The following is an 18652-nucleotide window of genomic DNA, read 5'->3' on the forward strand; positions in this document are numbered from 1 at the left end:
TTTTACGATCTTTTATTTAGATCAGACCAATAATTCAAGAAAACTTTTGTCATTTTTAAGACAAAACCCAAGTTCTAGTTTTGAAACATGGTACTGCACTTTTTTTTTTTTTTTTTTTTTAAGGTATTGGGGATTAAAGCCTGGGTGCTTGATCACTGAGCCACATTCCCAGTCCTGTTTTTTTTTTTTTTTTTTTAGATAGGATCGGAGCCTCACTGAATTGCTGAGGCTGGCCTTGAACTTGCAATCCCCCTGCCTCAGCCTCCCAAGCAGCTGGGATTTCAGGTGTGTGCCACTGTGCCTGGCTCAAACCATGGTACTTTTTTTTTTTAAACTTCTGTGTTGTTGTTGTTGATGATGATGGACCTTTATTTATTTATTTGTTTATTTCTTTGTGGTGCTGAGAATCAAACCCAATGCCTCACACATGCTAGGCAAGTGCTCTACCACTGAACCACAACCCCAGCCTGCACCATGGTACTTTTGAAATTAAGGCTTATTTAAAAAACAAAATGAAACTCTTTTAAATAAATCCATTCAATTTTTAGCCAGTTTGACTACATGAGATAAGTTCACTTCCACAAACCTGTTCCAAATTTCTTATATCCATCCAGCTTTGTTTAATCCCTGACATTCTCCTCTAACTCGTCTGGAACAACCAATCATTCTACCTTGAATGTAATTACTTTATTTTTCCCTTAACAAAAAGCACATTCTACATACCTTATGTACTTTTCAAACAAAGTTATTTTTTCACCCTTATGATTTACAGAAGTTTCATTTATATATATTGTTTATAATTTTTAATCATTAGTAACCTTTCTTACAAAATGTAGAAAATAGACAATTGTGAAACTCTTGAGATACCAACATTATGTAGCAGAGCAGCAAATGTTATGAATATTCCACCTCACAATTTTATAGACACAAGCTGTTTCTTTTTTTATTAAATTTCTTTGAACTGGTACATAAAAAGGTAAAAAATCATGCATATTAATGGACTAGTATGATGTCAATACATATTGTATATAGTGTAATGCCTAAATTGGGTTAAGCATATCTATCTCCTCAAATACTTATCAATTCCTTATAAGTAAAAATCTTTCAAAATCGTTTCTAACTTTTGTAGATGTACAGTAAATTATTGTTTTATCTATTTTCCCTACTGAACATCTGCTTCTCACATGCATTTTCATACTACAGTTTTTCATGAAGCAAAAAGAATATGTTTATTATCAGACTCAATTATACTTAGCCTCTCTATATACCATATAAAAATAAGATGCCAAAATGTATAAACTTAAACATAATAGTGAATGTTTCAGTAGTCTATCTTATTTAATAATGATTTAGATACTTAATGAATATCTATTACATAACATAAACCTAAGATTAAAAGTTATGTGTTTGGGAAGTGTTTTCAGGAAGACATATTATACTACCAAACAAAACTAGCCATCACCTCAAGATATTTCCCAATTAAATATTAAAATAGTGTTTTTTTGATTAGCAAACCCAGGTAAATTAAAATTATATATACTTATTGCATTTCATTCTAATAACTCAGAAAACATAACTTCTTTCTTTTCACATCTCTACCCCTTTTTATTTACTAATTTTTCTGACATATTTTTATTGGTGCATTATAGTTGTACATAATGGTGGGATTTGTTGTTGCATATTTGTACATGTACATAATATGATATATATTTTGGCCAATGTCATTCCCCAGTAGTTCCTCTTCCCTTTCCTCCTCCATGTCCCTGGTCTCTTTCCTCTACTGATCTCCCTTCTTGTTTCATTAAATTTGTAATATTAAATAATCCTATTTACCAAAGATTTATCCAAGTTAGTTTTTTTGTTTTCTTGGAGTTTGGGAAATATTTAATTTGCAAAAATGCTCACTTATCTCTAAGTCACTTTGAATAGAATTTCTTCAATGAATGTCATAAGTTAATTTGATAGGGCTGGGGATGAGGCTCAGGGGTCGAGTGCCCCTGAGTTCAATCCCCAGTACCTTAAAAAAATAATTTGATATATGATATATCCCCTCAAAGCTCTTGTGTTAATGCAGTAATGTTTGGAGATGAAACGATGGGATTGTGAGAACCTGTAATCTCATCGGTCCATCCTAGTTGGAATGGAATGATTGGGTGGTAACTGTAAGCAAGTGGGGCATGGCTGGAGGAGGTGGACCACTGGGGGCAAACTCTGGAAGGATTCATCTTCCCTGTGGCCCCTTCCCCTCCCTCTGTGCTTTCTGGTTGCCATGAGGGGAGCAGCTTCCCTGTGCCGTGCCTTCTGCCATGATTTTTTGCCTCACCTTGGGCCAAGAACCACAGATTTGGCCAACTATGGATTAAACCTCTGAAACCATGAGCCAAAATAAACTTTTGCTTCTCTAAGTTGTTCTTGTTGGGTATTTTGGTCAACAATTAAAAGCTGACTAACATATTTGGTAATGCCATCTGGGGTAGGGAAATATCATATATATGTAGTATGTATGCATACATAAATATTCTTGCATAAATATACAAAAATGCGAAGGTCTTATAGCTTTCATTCTACCATCTTAATTATTAATTAGGAAAAGACAACCATAAATAATTCACTGGTTTGTATCAAAGAGTTGAGCCTGCTCTTACTGCACTTTAAATTTTATGTGCATTGTGTTTCTGACAGATGGATCAAACCAAGGCTACCTATTTAATGAGAAGACTAATACTGTATAGCAACATTTGTGGACAGATTTGTAGATTTTCATTTGCCTCGGTATGTACTCTCAGGAAGGCTATGGATAAAGTTTTAGACAAGTGACCCAGAAGACATTAAGCAGCTATCTGGATTTGTCTAAAGCCTCATTTGAGTGAATAAAATACTATTTGTTTCAAGTTAGCCTTTAACCTTTTCAGCCTCAGGTGGTTGCTTTTGGGGTCCCCAGTCCCTTGAGATCTCCCCAATGGGGTGGGGTCCTAAATTGCAAGCCACTGTAGAAAACTGAGGACCTGAAGTGGGAAGGAAAAGTCTGGCAGGGGTGGACAGAGAGGAGTGGAAGAGGTAGAGGTTCAAAGTGGGACATGTCTAAGGATTTAAGGAAGCTTAAAGGGGGATTAAAGGTAGTTAGATGAGAAAGGAGGATAGGACCTGATGGGAAGAAAGGCTTCTTGGAGGAGCCATTCTGGGGACATCTTAAGTTTTCTAAAGGGAACATTAACAGTTCAAATTATCCTTAGAGAAATCATACCAGCAAGAAGGAGGTAGACAGAGCTGGAGGAGCATGTGGTTGGCAGGGATTTGAGAAGAGGGGTTTCAAGTTCTCATATGAGAGATAGGATCAGATAAAACAAAAAGGCCTCACAGAGAGGCAGGGAGAAAAAAATCCAGCCCAGAAGTCCAGGAGAGGATTCCCACTGCTGGGAGAATTTTTCAGCCCAGACCCAGGCCCAGGGGTCAGGTAATGAAAAATCTTCACTCCAAACAAAGCCAGGAAGACCTTCCAGCTCAGGAGATACCTTTCTAAAGAAGCCTGAGACTTTCACCCAGCTTCAGAGAGTGCATTCAGAATCTTAAGGGTAAATATCTGTCCTCACCAGCTTCATAGGGCATTGGTCCAGAATCGTGGTTCAGGGGTGCTGTGACTTAAAATGGATCAGCCAAGAGTGAAGATAAAGGCATCAAAGTGGCACACCCAGGGTCAGGGGTGAGAGGCCAGGAATAAAATGAAACATCCATCCACCCAGGGTCAAGGGTGAGAGGCCATGGATAAAATGATACGTCCATCCTATCCAAGTCACAGAACCATAACTATTAAAAAGTACTCGTGACGTGACACTTCTAGGGAATGGTAAGACAAACTTTATTCAAACCTATCGCTAAGGGCATAGGGGCCACTGCAATGGCATTTTGCAGTAGGAGAGAGAGATTGAACTCAATTCTAAATGCAGTAAGAGAAAAATGGAGATTTAAAATCAAAGACCAGGGTAGGAGGTTGGAGAATGGAAACTTATGAAGAGGAAACATCAGGGATAAGAGAATCTGTGTGTGACTGAGATGCTTTGGATTGTTTGGTATTGATCTCTGCCAGGTTTTAATAGGTAATTGGATTCATTAACTAGTTAAACAGTATCAAATGAGAAAGGGATTATTTGTAAAGACCTCACAGTGACTTCTAAACATACATTAATCTTAATCATTAGGACTCCAGACTTCCTAGTGGTCATTCACATGAAGTTTGGCATCTCAGGACTTTCTCTTTTACAAACCAAATCTCTGATTTTTAAGTGGTCTCATTTGAGGTCAAGGAGAAAATGTGTGGATTCTAGTAAATTCCAGGAGTATAAAATTTGAAATCTGAAAATGCAGTTTTGAAGAAAAACTGTATAGGAAACTGAAAGGTAAAGGGATCTCATATTTGCATGTTGATTTTGGGTTCACTCAGTACTTGATAAAAATTTGCTTCTCTGAATTTAATTTTGTCATTTGCTTTCTTTCCTTTTCCATATAGTGAGTGGACTCATTAGAATCTGAGATCATAAATTTATTTCTGTGAACAATGAAATAAAAAGGTGAATGACTATCGAATTTAAGAGATATTGAGAGGGTTCTTACCACTAGCTATAAAGCAGAGATACTGCTAAAATAGCTGCTTGGATGCTAAACATATACTTCAGGTGACACCCAGTGGCTAAAATAGGTAATTTCATACTGTGGTGGAAAAAATTGTGGAATAAACTATTTCTTGCCTTCATAGTGATAACACATTACTAACTTTGTCCTTCTCAGTGCACATGTGTGGAGTCTGTGTGTGTTGAGGAAGTTTGGTTTGATTTTATATATATCTTTTCCTTGGAATTTTGAAAAATAATAAATTATATGATTAGAAATATTAGAAATGTGATTAGACTTTTTCTTTAATAAAATATAAGATATTTTAAAATGTTAAATCCATGACTAAGAGTCATGAATAAGAATGATTAAAATTTTTGACTTAGAAATTCAAATTTTAGGAATTTGTTCTAAGTATATAATCAGAGATATGCTCAATGACTTATAGATAAACATATTTATCATAGCTTTTTAAAATAATAATAACAAACCAACAGTGAGAGAAATGTACAGAAGTAATGAATTGTAAAAATTGAAGCACAAATGTAATGACGAAGGCATCTTTAACACCGAACTCTGGAGAACATTTAATATCAGAGGAAATGTTTATGTTATTAAAAAAGTGAAATACCTACATTCCATTTATATAACATACATGTAATATGATTACATGTTTTTGTATTAATAAAATAAAAAATAAGTAGTTGTCTTGATTGACAGGATTGTAAGTAATTCATATTTTTTCTACTTTTCTCCTTATGCTAAGTATATTTAAGCAAGAAGAAAAAGAGAAATAAGCAGCATAGGTAATAGAATAATATAAGAGTGTTTTAACAATGATCAGAACCAATTCTATACATCTGTCTTCTTATATCTTAAATAAAGAGTGCAGCATATAGGAAGGAGCCTTTTTACTTTGGAGCCCCTAAGGGTTACTTCTAGAACAAAGCTGCTTCTGGGTTGTGTGTGGAAGGGGGTGGAGAGAAAGAGAGAAATGTGCTTTGGGGGGGCATGAATAACATGTTTTAGATAAGAACACACTATAAACACTTAAGCACATAGACAACTTAGAGAGCAAAAAATCTTAAATATTTTTAGTTAATACCCTTGGAATCTGATGAAAACTGTGATCTTTTCTCTGAAAACTACACACACATATGAAGACATAGTCACCTCCAAAAATGTTGCATGCAATTTACAGATCTTTATAGATTCACATCATTCCCACCCTGCAGGGGTAATCTTATCGAGTAGGTATATTCAGAAGGCACCATAGAATAGTATTTTGTTGATGTGTAAAATTCCGCCCTTGGCAACTTTCTTAACCTTTTAGCAAAGCATTACACTTTCCTTGTAAGCATAGTAGGTATGCTTACAAGGATAAAACATTAATTTTTACCACCTTAATGAGAAGGAATTTTAAGAAAAGGAAAGTAACTTATGTAAGCACTGTTCTTCTGTAGATTTGCTAGATGTGGTAGGGAACTGAGACCACTGAATAGTAATAGGTAATACTTTTATAGGCATTATAGACGTGCACACATCTCCTATAGTAATCCCCTTCTCCTAATGAGGAAATTGAGGCACACCTTGACTAAATGATCTGCCCAAGGTCACATGGTATTTATTAGTGTAGTTAGAAATTAAACTCACTTTCAAAATCTATGGTTACTAATATCTGATACTGATTTTAAAAGTTACTTATATGAGGTATTCTACCTTAAAATATGGAGGCCATCTACAGTTGTTGTTTTTTTTTTTTCCTACTATTGTCAAGTTTTGTATTTTACTTCTCTAGCTCTTCCTTACCTTTTTTCCCCCATGTACTACCTTCTTTTCACTCAAGATCATACAGCAAGCCAAATCATTCCAGTTTCCATGGTATGGGTAAAGCTCTTCCCTCTGTAGATAGGAAATGAGTCCAGAGAGAAGGTAACTGAAAGCAGAGGCACAGCCAGGAGAGGACAGCACTCTCCTGATTCCTGGTCAGTGCAGCCACCTCTAGACTAGAAAGGCTTGAGCTGGGTCACCTGGAGGATTCCACCTGAGATGATGAATGGGAACTGAATGATTAGAAAAAATCTAGATTTGCTGGAGAGTGCTCACCAGAGACTGTGTTATTAAGGCCATTAATCCTGGGGCGTTTTATTCACTAAGTGAATTTCTTTGTAATATTGTGAGTTAATAAGATATACTTATTATGACTTACTGATCAGTATTCCTTGCAACCAATATATCCCTTTTACTGCTTTGCATTTGTAATAGCACACAGTTAAACTTCTTTTTGTAATAAAAGTAACTCATACTTACTTGTAGACTACTTAAACCATGGTATAAAAGAACATGGTAAATACGAGTCACAGTTTTGTAATTGCTAGTGTTGGGGAATCTGCCTAATCTGAAAGACAATCTTTTTCTAGAAACTATTTTCAAATAAAGTAGATGTTTCCATGTGGAAATAGTACTTGTCATTTTTTAAGGTGACAATTAATGGAATTGATTTGGTAACAAAGATATCAAAATTTACATTTAAAAAAACATTTTTTGTAGTTATAAATAAATAGCATCTCCTTTTGTTGTTGTTGTTTTATTTTTAGGTGGTGCTAAGAATCGAACCCAATGCCTCACACATAGTAGGCAAGCACTCTGCCACTGAGCTACACTCTCAACCCCAAACTTACATAGTTTAATGAAGGATTTTATCCTGGAATTACTATACTTCATCAAGTCTAATATTTCATTGATTTAAAAACGCTGGTTTAAAAATAGTAAGAAATAAAAACTATCAAATTCTAACCAAATCATTATATTGATTTTAAGATATATTTTATGCAAGAAACATAAAACAGGAAAGAAAATAATAAATTCAAATCAATAAAATTTAATAGGCAACCTAAAAATTTATATAGTTGTTTTTCACCATTTTTTCCCTTTTTCCTTTTATAATTTTTTTCACAGTTGTCCATTTCGTTAGCCTCTTATATCAACCTGATATGAATCTGTTTAATCTCAGTCCTTCCAGTAACTTAAGTCTACATTCAGAAGATAAATATTGATTTTACCTTTGAGGATATTCAAATAATGTGTTGCAGTTTCTATAGACTATTCAACAAACAGAGTTCCAAAAAATTTGAATAATTTTTTGAGCATGCCAACTGCCAAGTTCAACCTTTGAAGTTTTCAACACTCAAATAGATGTTTATGTTTTTGGGTACTTGTGTGATCAAAAATTGAGTCACATATAATATTCAGTCTGTTGCTCACACATCACTGTGAGCTAGAGAGTCACCAGCCTGCTTCCTTCTCAAGAACTTCTAGAGGATATTTGCCACTGTTTTGGCGGAAAGGTGGATTAGCTCCCTCATTCACTCATTTTAAAAAATTTGTTCTTTTTAGATGTACATGACAGTAGAGTATGTTTTGACATGTTATACATACATGGAAAATAACTTACAGTAATTAGGATCCTATTCTTGTAGTTGTATATGATGTGAAGTTTCACTGGTCATGTATTCATATATGAACAGAAAAATTATTATCCAATTCATTCTACTGTCTTTTCTACTCCAATTCCCCCTCCCCTTCATTCCCCTTTGTGTTATCCAATGAACTTCTCTTTCTCCCTCCATGCCCCCCTTATTGTGTTTTAGAATCCACTTATCAGAGAGAACATTCAGCCTTTGGGTTTTTGAAATTGGCTTATTTCACTTAGCATGATATTTTCCAGTTCCATCCATTTACCAGCAAATGCCATAATTTCATTCTTCTTTATGTCTGAGTAATATTCCATCATATATATATATATATATATATATATATATATATATATATATATATATATATATATAATTTTTACTCCTTTGGGTCTATACCAAGAATTGGGATAACTGGGTCAAATGGTGGTTCCATTCCAAGTTTTCTGAGGAATCTGCATATTGCTTTCCATAGTGCTATACCAGTTTGTAGTCCCACCAGCCATGTGTGAGTGTGCTTTTCCCTCACATCCTCATTCGCTCATTTTCAGTGCACTTGAGAGTGGAGAAGAGAATCACTGGGTGGTAGGAAGCAGGCGCTCAGACCAAGTTCCAAATCATGATCATGGCAGGGAAAGACAGTTTCTTAGCTAGGACAGGAAAAGGTGTTTACCCCCACAGGTGGATGGCTGATCACTGAATGTCTTTGGGGAATGGAAATCTGAAACACAGATTGCATCTTACCTCATACTCAACTCTCACTAGGGATTTGTTCAGCCTCTTAGATTGGTAGTTTTTGTACAATTTGGAAACTAAATACCACTTTTTCTTCAAATATGTTTTTTCTTCTCATCTCTTACCTCTTCCTAGAGGCTGCAATTACACATGAACCAGCAACTTGAAGTTGTCCGTCAGATCACTGATGCATTGTTTAGTTTCCTTTACTTCCTTTTTTCTCTGTGTATCATTTTGGGTAATTTCCTTTGCTCTGTCTCCAAATTCTTTTCTTCTGCAATATCATCTAATAAGTTCTTAGTTCCACTCAGTGTATTTTTAATCTCAGACATTATTTTTTATTTATGTATTTTATTTATTTTTTTTATTTCTTGAAGTTTGGCTCAGATCTTTTTAAAAATTTTATCTTCCATATCTCTCCCTAACACATTTAAAAAAGCTTTATTGTTAAATAATTATGAATCTACAGGAAGTTGCAAATATAGCATGGAGAGGTCATTTGTACTCTTTACCCAGTCCATCATAGATTGCTCTTATGTGTCTATATAGCACAATAACCAGATTAGGAAACTGACAGTATGCACATAACGCACAATAGATGTGCATAGCACATCTGAATTTGGGGAAAGAACACCCAAGGAGTAGAGGAGCATCTTCATCATGTATGTGTAGCCAGAACTACAGTCAAGACACTACTCCAGGACCAAAGAAGCAAGACTTTTTGAATATTTTATTTTCTTATATATAGAACATGAAGAACATAAAGCTGTATTTTTCTGCTGTATTTTTCTGAATCACATTCCCAGATGTATTTTGTATTTTATTTAGAGACAGGGTCTCACTGAATTGCTTAGCACCTTGCTGTTGCTGAGGTTGGCTTTGAACTCATGATCCTCCTGCCTCAGCCTCCGGAGCCACTGGGGTTACAGGTGTGTGCCACACCACACCTGGCTTGGAGCTCTCTCTTTAAAGCAGGGATTTCAAACCTGTGGGCACAGACCTCAGGACACATCTCATTTAATGCTCAAAATCACCCTTGAGATAAAAGTAGAGTCATTCTTATTATTCAGATAAGGAAATTGGTGTTTAGAAATGTTTCTAAACTTCACCATAATCTCATAACTCGCATTTGTTTGGCCGGGATTCTTAAGACATACATGAAAAATATAGGGTCATTATCCTAGAGAGCGTGGTACCTTTTCGTGCATAGTCACCAAGTCTCAGGATAATAGGAGGCTTCACTTATGGACCTTCACTGAGATTTCATGTAGCAATGACATAGCAACTCTGCCTGGTTCTTGAATCTTTTTTTTTTTTTAAGAGAGAGAGAGAGAAATTTTTTAATATATATGTATATATATATATATTTTTAGTTTTCGGTGGACACAACATCTTTTATTTTTATGTGGTGCTGAGGATCGAACCCAGCACCCTGCGCATGCCAAGCGAGTGCGCTACTACTTGAGCCACATCCCTAGCCCCTGGTTCTTGAATCTTCATTGTTATTTTGAAAACAGATTTTAAGACTTTAATTCTGAGTTACTCAGTAGAAAACTTTTATAATAACTAAAATAGACATACAAAAAGTTAGACAATTCTTTTCATGCCTTCCTGCAACCCAAGATCCAAATCATCTATGTGTACATTCTCTAGTGAGCTTCTTTGCACAGCAGAAAGTGTCTGTTTTGCTGACCTCTTAGTTGATAGACTGATTTGGAGATGAGGCAGCTGCTTCCAGTAGTGTGGATTCCTAGTTCATGGAAATAGGACCTGTGTATATCAACAGTCTGCTATTGAGCAGGAGGATTCCTGCAAATGGACCAGACTTGGTGCCTTAGAGTTTGAATCCAATAGAGGAAAATAGGGCATGGAAGAAGACACTGCTGTTCCTGTCAATCCTTAGTACCTGTGACATGCTGAACTGCAAGGAGGAAATGACTCAGCCAGGCCTGAGAACGGAAATAAGAGACAAGAGGCAGAATGTTTCTAGCAGCCTACTTTCTGCAAAACTCAACAAAGAGATGCACATAAATATTAGAAAGAATGTGACTTATTAGCAAGGGAAAATCTGCTGGAATGCTTTTAGTCTATGGAAATTAAGTAAAATAATCTAATATTTAAATGTATCATAGGATTAGTATTCTCACTTAACATCTTAACCTTTTATTATAGGGAATAGAACATACCAATGGTTAGGACGATGTGGGATGAACTTGTTTTGAGAGTTTGTACTTACTGTGGGTAGATGAATTCCATTCTGCACTGGCTTTTTCCTGTTCCCCTAATATGTCAATCCCATTCTTAGCTCAGGGCCTTTGGACATGCTCCTCTGTCCAACTAGATAGATACCTCTTCTCTCCTGGCTCAGCTTTATGGGATTGATTTCTTCATGACAGTCAGGACTCAAGCAAATGCCATTTCATGCATCCTGTCTGAAGCAACACTCAGCCAGTCACTTTCTCATTCCACTGTTTTATAGTCTGTTCAGCAGTCATTGTGCTCTGATAACATCTTGTATTTTGTTCATCTATTTAAGACTGGGACCTCCTACTGGAATATAAGTGCTGTGAGAGAAGAGCTTTGCTATTTTATTTCTACTGCCTAGAATAGGGCCTGGTTTATAGTGAATAAACAAATGAATGAATGCATGAAGTCGCACACAATTCAAAAAAGGAAACCAGATCTTATACATCAGCTGAAACAATCTGTAACTAAAGTTTGGTTCCTAACCTGAAAATAAGGTCAGACTGTGTGTGTGTATATGTATAAATACACACACACACACACACACACACACACACACACACACACACACATCTAAGCTTTTATATTAAGGTTTGTGTTTTGTTTTGTTTTGTTTTGGTACCAGGGATTGAACTCAGGGGCACTCAACCACTGAACCACATCGCCAGCTCTATTTTGTATTTTATTTAGAGACAGGATCTCACTGAGTTGCTTAGTGCCTCACTGTTGCTGAGGCTGGCTTCAAACTCAGGATCCTCCTGTCTCAGCCTCCCAAGCCACTGGGATTACAGGTGTGCGCCACTGTGCCTGGCTTTTATATTATATTTTAAGTGACATTTACAAAGGGCTTAGTAAATGTTAGGAAAAAATTAATGAAAGATAATATTTATAAATTCTACTCTTGTTCCAGCTGAACTACATTGGTTGTCTATAGACTATGCACTGAATCCACTTATACATTGTAGTTGTCAAGAGTGTTTTTAGTATACTTAGTAAGTTCAAAATCCTTGCAAAATGGACGAAATTCAGGCTATGTCCTCCTTTCACCACTTCTCGGATCACTCCCATATTACTAGCTTTTTAGCATCTCTATCATATTTATCTATGGTTTTTTTCCCCTTGGTTGGTGGCAGTACATGTGTGCTTGAGAGAAACCATTTGTTTATTCTAAAAATAATGCCCAAGGGTCTGCAATTCATGCAGGTTTCTCTGAGGCCTCTAGATTCCATTTTATAAAAACCCTGGTGATCTTCCTGAACACTTGGAGAATAGTCAACCAGTGGATGCACAGAGATTACACAAGGAGCACAGAAAGATAAGTTTTGATTTTTACACTTGCATAGGTAGTATTTTCCTGTTAGGAGAATAAGACTTCAAACCAAACTTCCATATCTGATAATTTAAAAAAAAGCAACAAAAATTTGACTAAGCCTTTCATCAAATATCAAAGAATTAAACCAAATTATTTTTAGTTTTATATATATAAAAATTTTTGCTGCACAGTTAAAGATCAATTTTATACATCAGCTAATTAATGGTTTGCCGTCTCTTGTGTATTTGATGCTTATCATGCATTATTCACATATTATAGATCTTGGAGTATAATCTCACAGTTTTATATTATAAAGCTTTAGAATTTTTATGTTTGCTTATTTGGGATATAGATATTCAAAACTAGGAGATACATGATATAAGGGTCTCGTTGAGAAAGCAGCTGTATTTTATGTTTTCTTTTTTGCTCACTTGTTTTCCTTTTCTCAGTAAAAATATTCATATAAGAAAATACCAAAAATGCCCAAGAAGGAATCTTTTAAAAATCTTTTTCAACCCTACCATTAGAAAATGAGCCCAAATGAACTTCAAAAATGATATTTATACATAATATTTTATAATGACTTTCATTTATATAAAATAAGAATAATGTACTTTCATTTAATGTGATTTCTTTTAAGAAATTATTTTTAATAGCCACAGATATTTCATCCTGTAGCTATGTCATGGCCTAACCCCTTCTGGAGTAGTATAATGTCCGTAAGGGAAAGGGTCTGAAGCAGACATCCTTTTATTTGTTGTGGCCATGGTCAAGTTACTTATCCATTCCATTCCTCATTCTTCTCACTTATAAAATGATAGTAACAATAGTAATAGTTTTATGTCAGTCAATGTAAAGATTTTAATAGGTGTTGCAGATAGTACTTAAAACACAGCTTTCAGAAGCTCTAATAATAAATATAATAATAATTATATCTATAAAAAATAGAATTATAATGACTATTATTAAAACATTGTTATCTAGGCATTGTTTATTATTAAAGCATTGTTATCTATAATTCTATTATTCTAATTTATAATTATGTCATTTGACCTAGCACATCATAAATTCTCAGATATTCATTATTATTGCTTATATTATTTTCGCCTTTTTCATGTTACAGTATTGTGATGAATATCTTTGAATAAAAGTCATTTGCTCTTTTCTTAATCACTTCCTTAAGGTAGATTTTTACAAGTAGAATCATATTTTAAGATATTGCTAAATCATCCCCCATAGAGACTTACTATTGCACACAGAACTGCAAGAGGGGCAACTGCTGCACAGTGAGTGATGTTTCCGGAAGGAAATGACAACTGCCCATGAGACGGTTTTTGCAGTTCTTCAGAAACTTTGAATATTGAACAACTGGGATGTATGCAACTTACTCTTCCTTTTAATTATTTATATACTCTTAAGGCAAAGTTATGAAAAATTAAAATCTTGTTTACCTTGGGTGTGTCTGGTTTTGTTTGAGAAGGTATTTTTATTAATAGGAAAGTTAGCACTTGACTACATTGTTAAGGTGTTTTCCCCCATTGAAACTGATGTTTTCTCTTTTTCAAGGAAAAAGCAGCAAACCCTGGGAGCAGTCAGCCCTCTAGAAGCCATGCTGGTGGGAAAACCCTGGCCACAAAGGTCAGTCAATTCCTGAACATGGGAAGACCCCTATTCTATCCTACTCTACAGAGGTATCCGCAGTGGGTGGGGCCTGTAAGAGAGGCAAACAGTGCCCATTTATTTCTGACATTTTTCAAACAAAGTTTCATTTCTCTGTTGGAGACAAGAATGTAATTTCTCTGTTGAGGGTGTGGGAAGGGATAGGACTCTTGCTGGGTGGCACAGGATGATTGAGAACTTGTGGGTTCAAGCCATCCTGGTTTAGACTCCCAAGTAGTTGGGACTGCAGGCATGTACCACTGTGTCCGTCTATGTAATTTCTTGACAATGATTAGAGGTTTAAAATTTAGTGAAACCATTGGCTCTAATTGTTCCTGGCATATAATAATAAGCATTTAATAGATATCATCATAAATATCTACTGATACTTTTGTGTACAGTGCAAGTAGACATAATTGGCCTTTTCCTTCTTCAGAAAATAAAATCCCCATCATGATCATGAACTACACTAGGATCTCTGCTAAAGCTCTATATAATTCTTATGTAATCCCTTCACCACCTTAGTATTGTCATTCCCTTATACCTAAGGAAACCAGGGCTGAAAGAGGCTAAATAAACTCAACAAGGTCACAAAACAAATAAAATTAGATTTCAAGCCTGGGTTTCCGGTTCATACAGGATCCTTAGCATAGCTATACCCCATAAGCTCTGGCTGAGCTTTTTATTTGTATATAAAACTTCAAAGTTTTGCAGCTTATTTTTAAAAATTATTGATACATACATTTTAAGATAAAGAACTATAATTTTATCTAGTCATTTTTAATGAAATGATTGTGTTCGGTCTTCCAGGGTATCCAAGTTTATCTAAAAACCTTAATATATTTCAGAATTATCTATACAACTATTTCAAATAGCATTTTTTCCTGTAAAACTGGAAGTCTGTGAGCTTTTTGATTAATGTCATTTGTTTGATAAAGAGTTAATATTTTAGTATCTCCCAGAAGTGAGAAGAGGCTGTGTCCTCTAAACCTGGGCTGAGCATAGTAACATCACCCTATTTTGAGGTATCGAGTGTATTTTTATAGACCTTTTCAATTCTCCCTACCAGCAAGAAAAAGAATAAAAATCATTGAAAGATAATGAATTTTAAATACAGGGGGGTAAATTAATGTTTGGGACCAACATAAATCCCTACTCAGGTCTGCTGTCTTTTGCCATTCTGTTACTGCTATTGGTGACTCTAGAGCATTAATGATCATTGAGTGAGAGATTGTCCATTCATCCAAACAAACCTGAGTTTGAATTTCCTCTTTGCCATTTATTTATTAAGTGTCACTGAGCCCTAGTTTCCTCATCAGAATGGCATAAAAACTTCTCTTGTCACAGTTGTTGTGAAACTGAAATGAAATAAAATATATGAAACACTGTGCCCTGGGCCTGACATTTGATAGGTGCTGGGAAAATATGTCTCTGATGTGATTCTTCTTATCCTCATTTTCTGTTGTTTGGAGGTCTCCAACTAGAAAAGATTTTCTAAACTTGTCTGATCTTTTATGGTGTTAGGATTAATATTTACCTTATCACTCAATTACACCTCTAAAAATGAAAAGGCTCATTAGCAAAACCCACATGCAATGATATTTGGTGAAATCATTTGTAAATTGTTTTCAGGATTGCTATTACCTAAAATTTGGGAGGGTTGGTATGTCGTGGGAAAACAAACTTAGTTTTTCCTTGAAAAGTCTTAGGCGTTGAAAGGCATAAGAATCAGATCCTTTTCTACCACTTTCTTCCTACCAGGAAGTTCTCTTCCAATCTTTTAGGGGTAGGATGATTGTAAAAATATGGCTCACCCCTTCAGACTTGTTTTGTCTTAAGTAGGTGAGGAAGGCGGCATAGCTGGCCACATGTTTGTTGTTTTAGTATTTAAAAGCGAACTTGAAGTTCTTTCCTTGACTTCTTTCCCATCCCTGTTCTTGTCGCTCAGTGTTGCTCTTTCTCACTGTTTTTCTAACTCACTTTCCTCCTTCACTAGTTTCCTGAATGGTAGGTTTCTTAGGGTTTGTAATTCTTCCCACCCACTTTTCTCATGTTCTTAACACTCAGAGTTGTAGAAGAAAAACTACAGATGCTTGCCTATTTTTTCTTTTGATGTCAGATTGGAAAGCCTCTATCAATATCTCTTTAAAAATTGTCATTCCTAGCTCTCACTAAAAAAAAACAAAAAAACAAACAAACAAAAAAAAACCTGGGGATATTGGCATGTGTGATAACTTGAAGCCTTTTATTATACAATTGCCAGAACATATACCCAGGCAAAGTAGCATTCTCCTAAAACATTCAGAAAAGTCATGAGCAAATGGTAGATACAATTGACAATTAGCATTAGTACTGTTTTTCATCATTCTGGACACATTTATCCTGAAAAATAAAATAAGTGCTAATTTTATAATTTTTGAGAAAACTTTAACATCTGTCTTTAAAAATACCTATTTTGAAGCTTATGTGCAAGCTGTGTGTTATAGAATTATTTCTGCATATTGCCAAATTGTTAAATGAGAAGTCTTACAAAATAAGTAATTATGTCCATAATAATACCCCTTTTGCTATGCAGTTCTAAGACTTAGGAATTCCAAAGTTCTTGAGTGGTATAGACAACAGAATTATTATTGTAAAATGTTGAGTGCTTAAATTTCTTTTTCTTTTATTTTCTTTTTGGTAATTAAGGAAAGAATGCTTATGAGGCTTCCGAAATTATCTAAGCTTTTACTAAAGTCAACATGAAAATAATTGTGATCAATAATTAGTCATACAATTTCATTGCTGGAAAATTTTTCAGACAACTTCTATTTTGACAATCAACATAGATTCTTCTGAAACCAAGATTGCATAAGGAACGTCTCCATAGACTGTACGGTTTATATGTATTAGTTAAAGTTATTTGTTCCAGTTAGAATCAACTAGAGTTTTAAGAATCAGAGTTTAAGACAAAAAAAAAAAAAATCCCAAGGGATAGTGAGTAGTTCATAGGGAAAATCTAGGAAAGTCCAACAGAAAGAAGTTCCTCACAGAAGCAAGGCCCAGCTATGTCACTGGGTTTCTCCTGCTCAACTCTGATGCCACCATAGCTCAGCACCTAACACATTCAGTACCAGATGCCAGAAGCTCTGCCAGTACCAGTCCTGATGACAAAATGCATAACATTTCTGGTGGAAATTCTCCTCACCTTGCTCACCTCAGACTTCTATGGCTCATACATCTGATTGGCCAACATTAAGTCACATGTCTTCATCTTGCTACAGGGAAATCAGGGGGTTATGAATTTTTCTGGATTCTACTCAGGAAAGAAGCATATTGTCAACATGTGGTTAAGATTTTCAAATGTGTGGTCAGCTACCAAATGACAGACATCCACTGCAGAAAGGAGAACATAGGAGAAATAACTAATTGAAGAAGAAAATCGCCAGTGTCAATATTCAGCAATACTAGGCATTTAAACAGAAGAAGGTACCAACAACTTTTCTCCCAGCCTAGAGAGGAAAAGTTCTACAAAAGAATAAGCAGAGCTGGGGGAAACACTTCTGTGATTTGGGTCCTCTTGTGCTATAAATAGCTCTGTTAACTTTGGCAACACAAGTGTCCTCTCAGAGTCTTTTCTCATCCATAATATATATGAGTTAGGGCTTGGAAAGTCACTGTCATTCAGTGTCATAATCACCCCCATAGTGTCCTTAAACCATGTGTAGTTTGTGAGGTGACTCCATGTGTTAGGAAAACATTTTATTTTAATAATATTTCATATACTTTAACGTGCTATAAAAAAGCAAGTAGCACATCAAACTTCCATTGATATTTTTGCTTATGATAAGACAAAATTAAAGAATAAAAAGAGTAAATCTACTTTTTAAATTATCTAAACTTATTATAATTATGAAAGATTTTAAATGTTGCATAAGTACAAATACTCCAAGTTTGGGAAATAAGATTCAATCAATAATTCTCATGTTAATGTATATATTGAATAAGTAGGGTTTTTATTAAAATGAAGATCCTGGTTCAGGAAGTCTGGGTGATGCTGAGATCCTATTTTTCTAACAAGCTCCCAGTTAACGCTGGTGCTGCTGACTTGGCAGCCACACCACAAACAGCAAGGAGGCTAAGTTGCTAAATGTGGGAGTTTAGGCTACCTGTATCTGAGATTACCTAAGTATCAATTGAACCATCTGGTTAAAATGTAGTCTCAAGTCCTGAGCCAAGAATTTCTGATCCACCAGGGTGGATCAAGGCCCAGGGTTTTATATATATAATAGACGTGTCCAGGTGTTTCAGCTACAGGTGATCTGAAAACCACATTAGGAGAAAGGATAACCGTTAGGGACCATGAAAGCCATAGTTCCTCAGGGAAACGTTAACATTTCCCTCCAACTCCAAGGAAGGAAGCCCTTTTCCATCTGGTCTGCCAACATAAGAATCTGGAAAATTCATTTCGTAACCATGTGATTACTCATGTGGACTCTTTAGGTGTATAGAAATACCTTCACTGAGGAAGATACAGCTGCCTAACTCTGGGGCCTGTGGGTCCAGGGCTTGTCCCTATTGGGGACAAGTCACCCTGTACTGTTTTTGTCACAGGAGAAATAAATATCAATGGAAACTAGATGAG

At 35.4% G+C, this 18652-nt stretch overlaps 1 protein-coding gene across 9 annotated transcripts in view; it reads left to right on the forward strand.

The window, feature by feature from the left end:
- Positions 1-18652, forward strand: part of Cast (calpastatin) — a 108928-nt gene that overhangs the window by 25214 nt on the left and 65062 nt on the right. For all 9 annotated transcript variants that reach the window (XM_005326144.5, XM_013358985.4, XM_013358987.4 and 6 more), the window contains exon 3: positions 13936-14007. In XM_005326144.5, coding sequence (XP_005326201.1) covers positions 13936-14007 — 72 coding nt within the window. The remainder of the gene's footprint in view (positions 1-13935; positions 14008-18652) is intronic.

This window comes from Ictidomys tridecemlineatus, chromosome 1 (assembly GCF_052094955.1).
Source record: "Ictidomys tridecemlineatus isolate mIctTri1 chromosome 1, mIctTri1.hap1, whole genome shotgun sequence".
NCBI lineage: Eukaryota > Metazoa > Chordata > Mammalia > Rodentia > Sciuridae > Ictidomys > Ictidomys tridecemlineatus.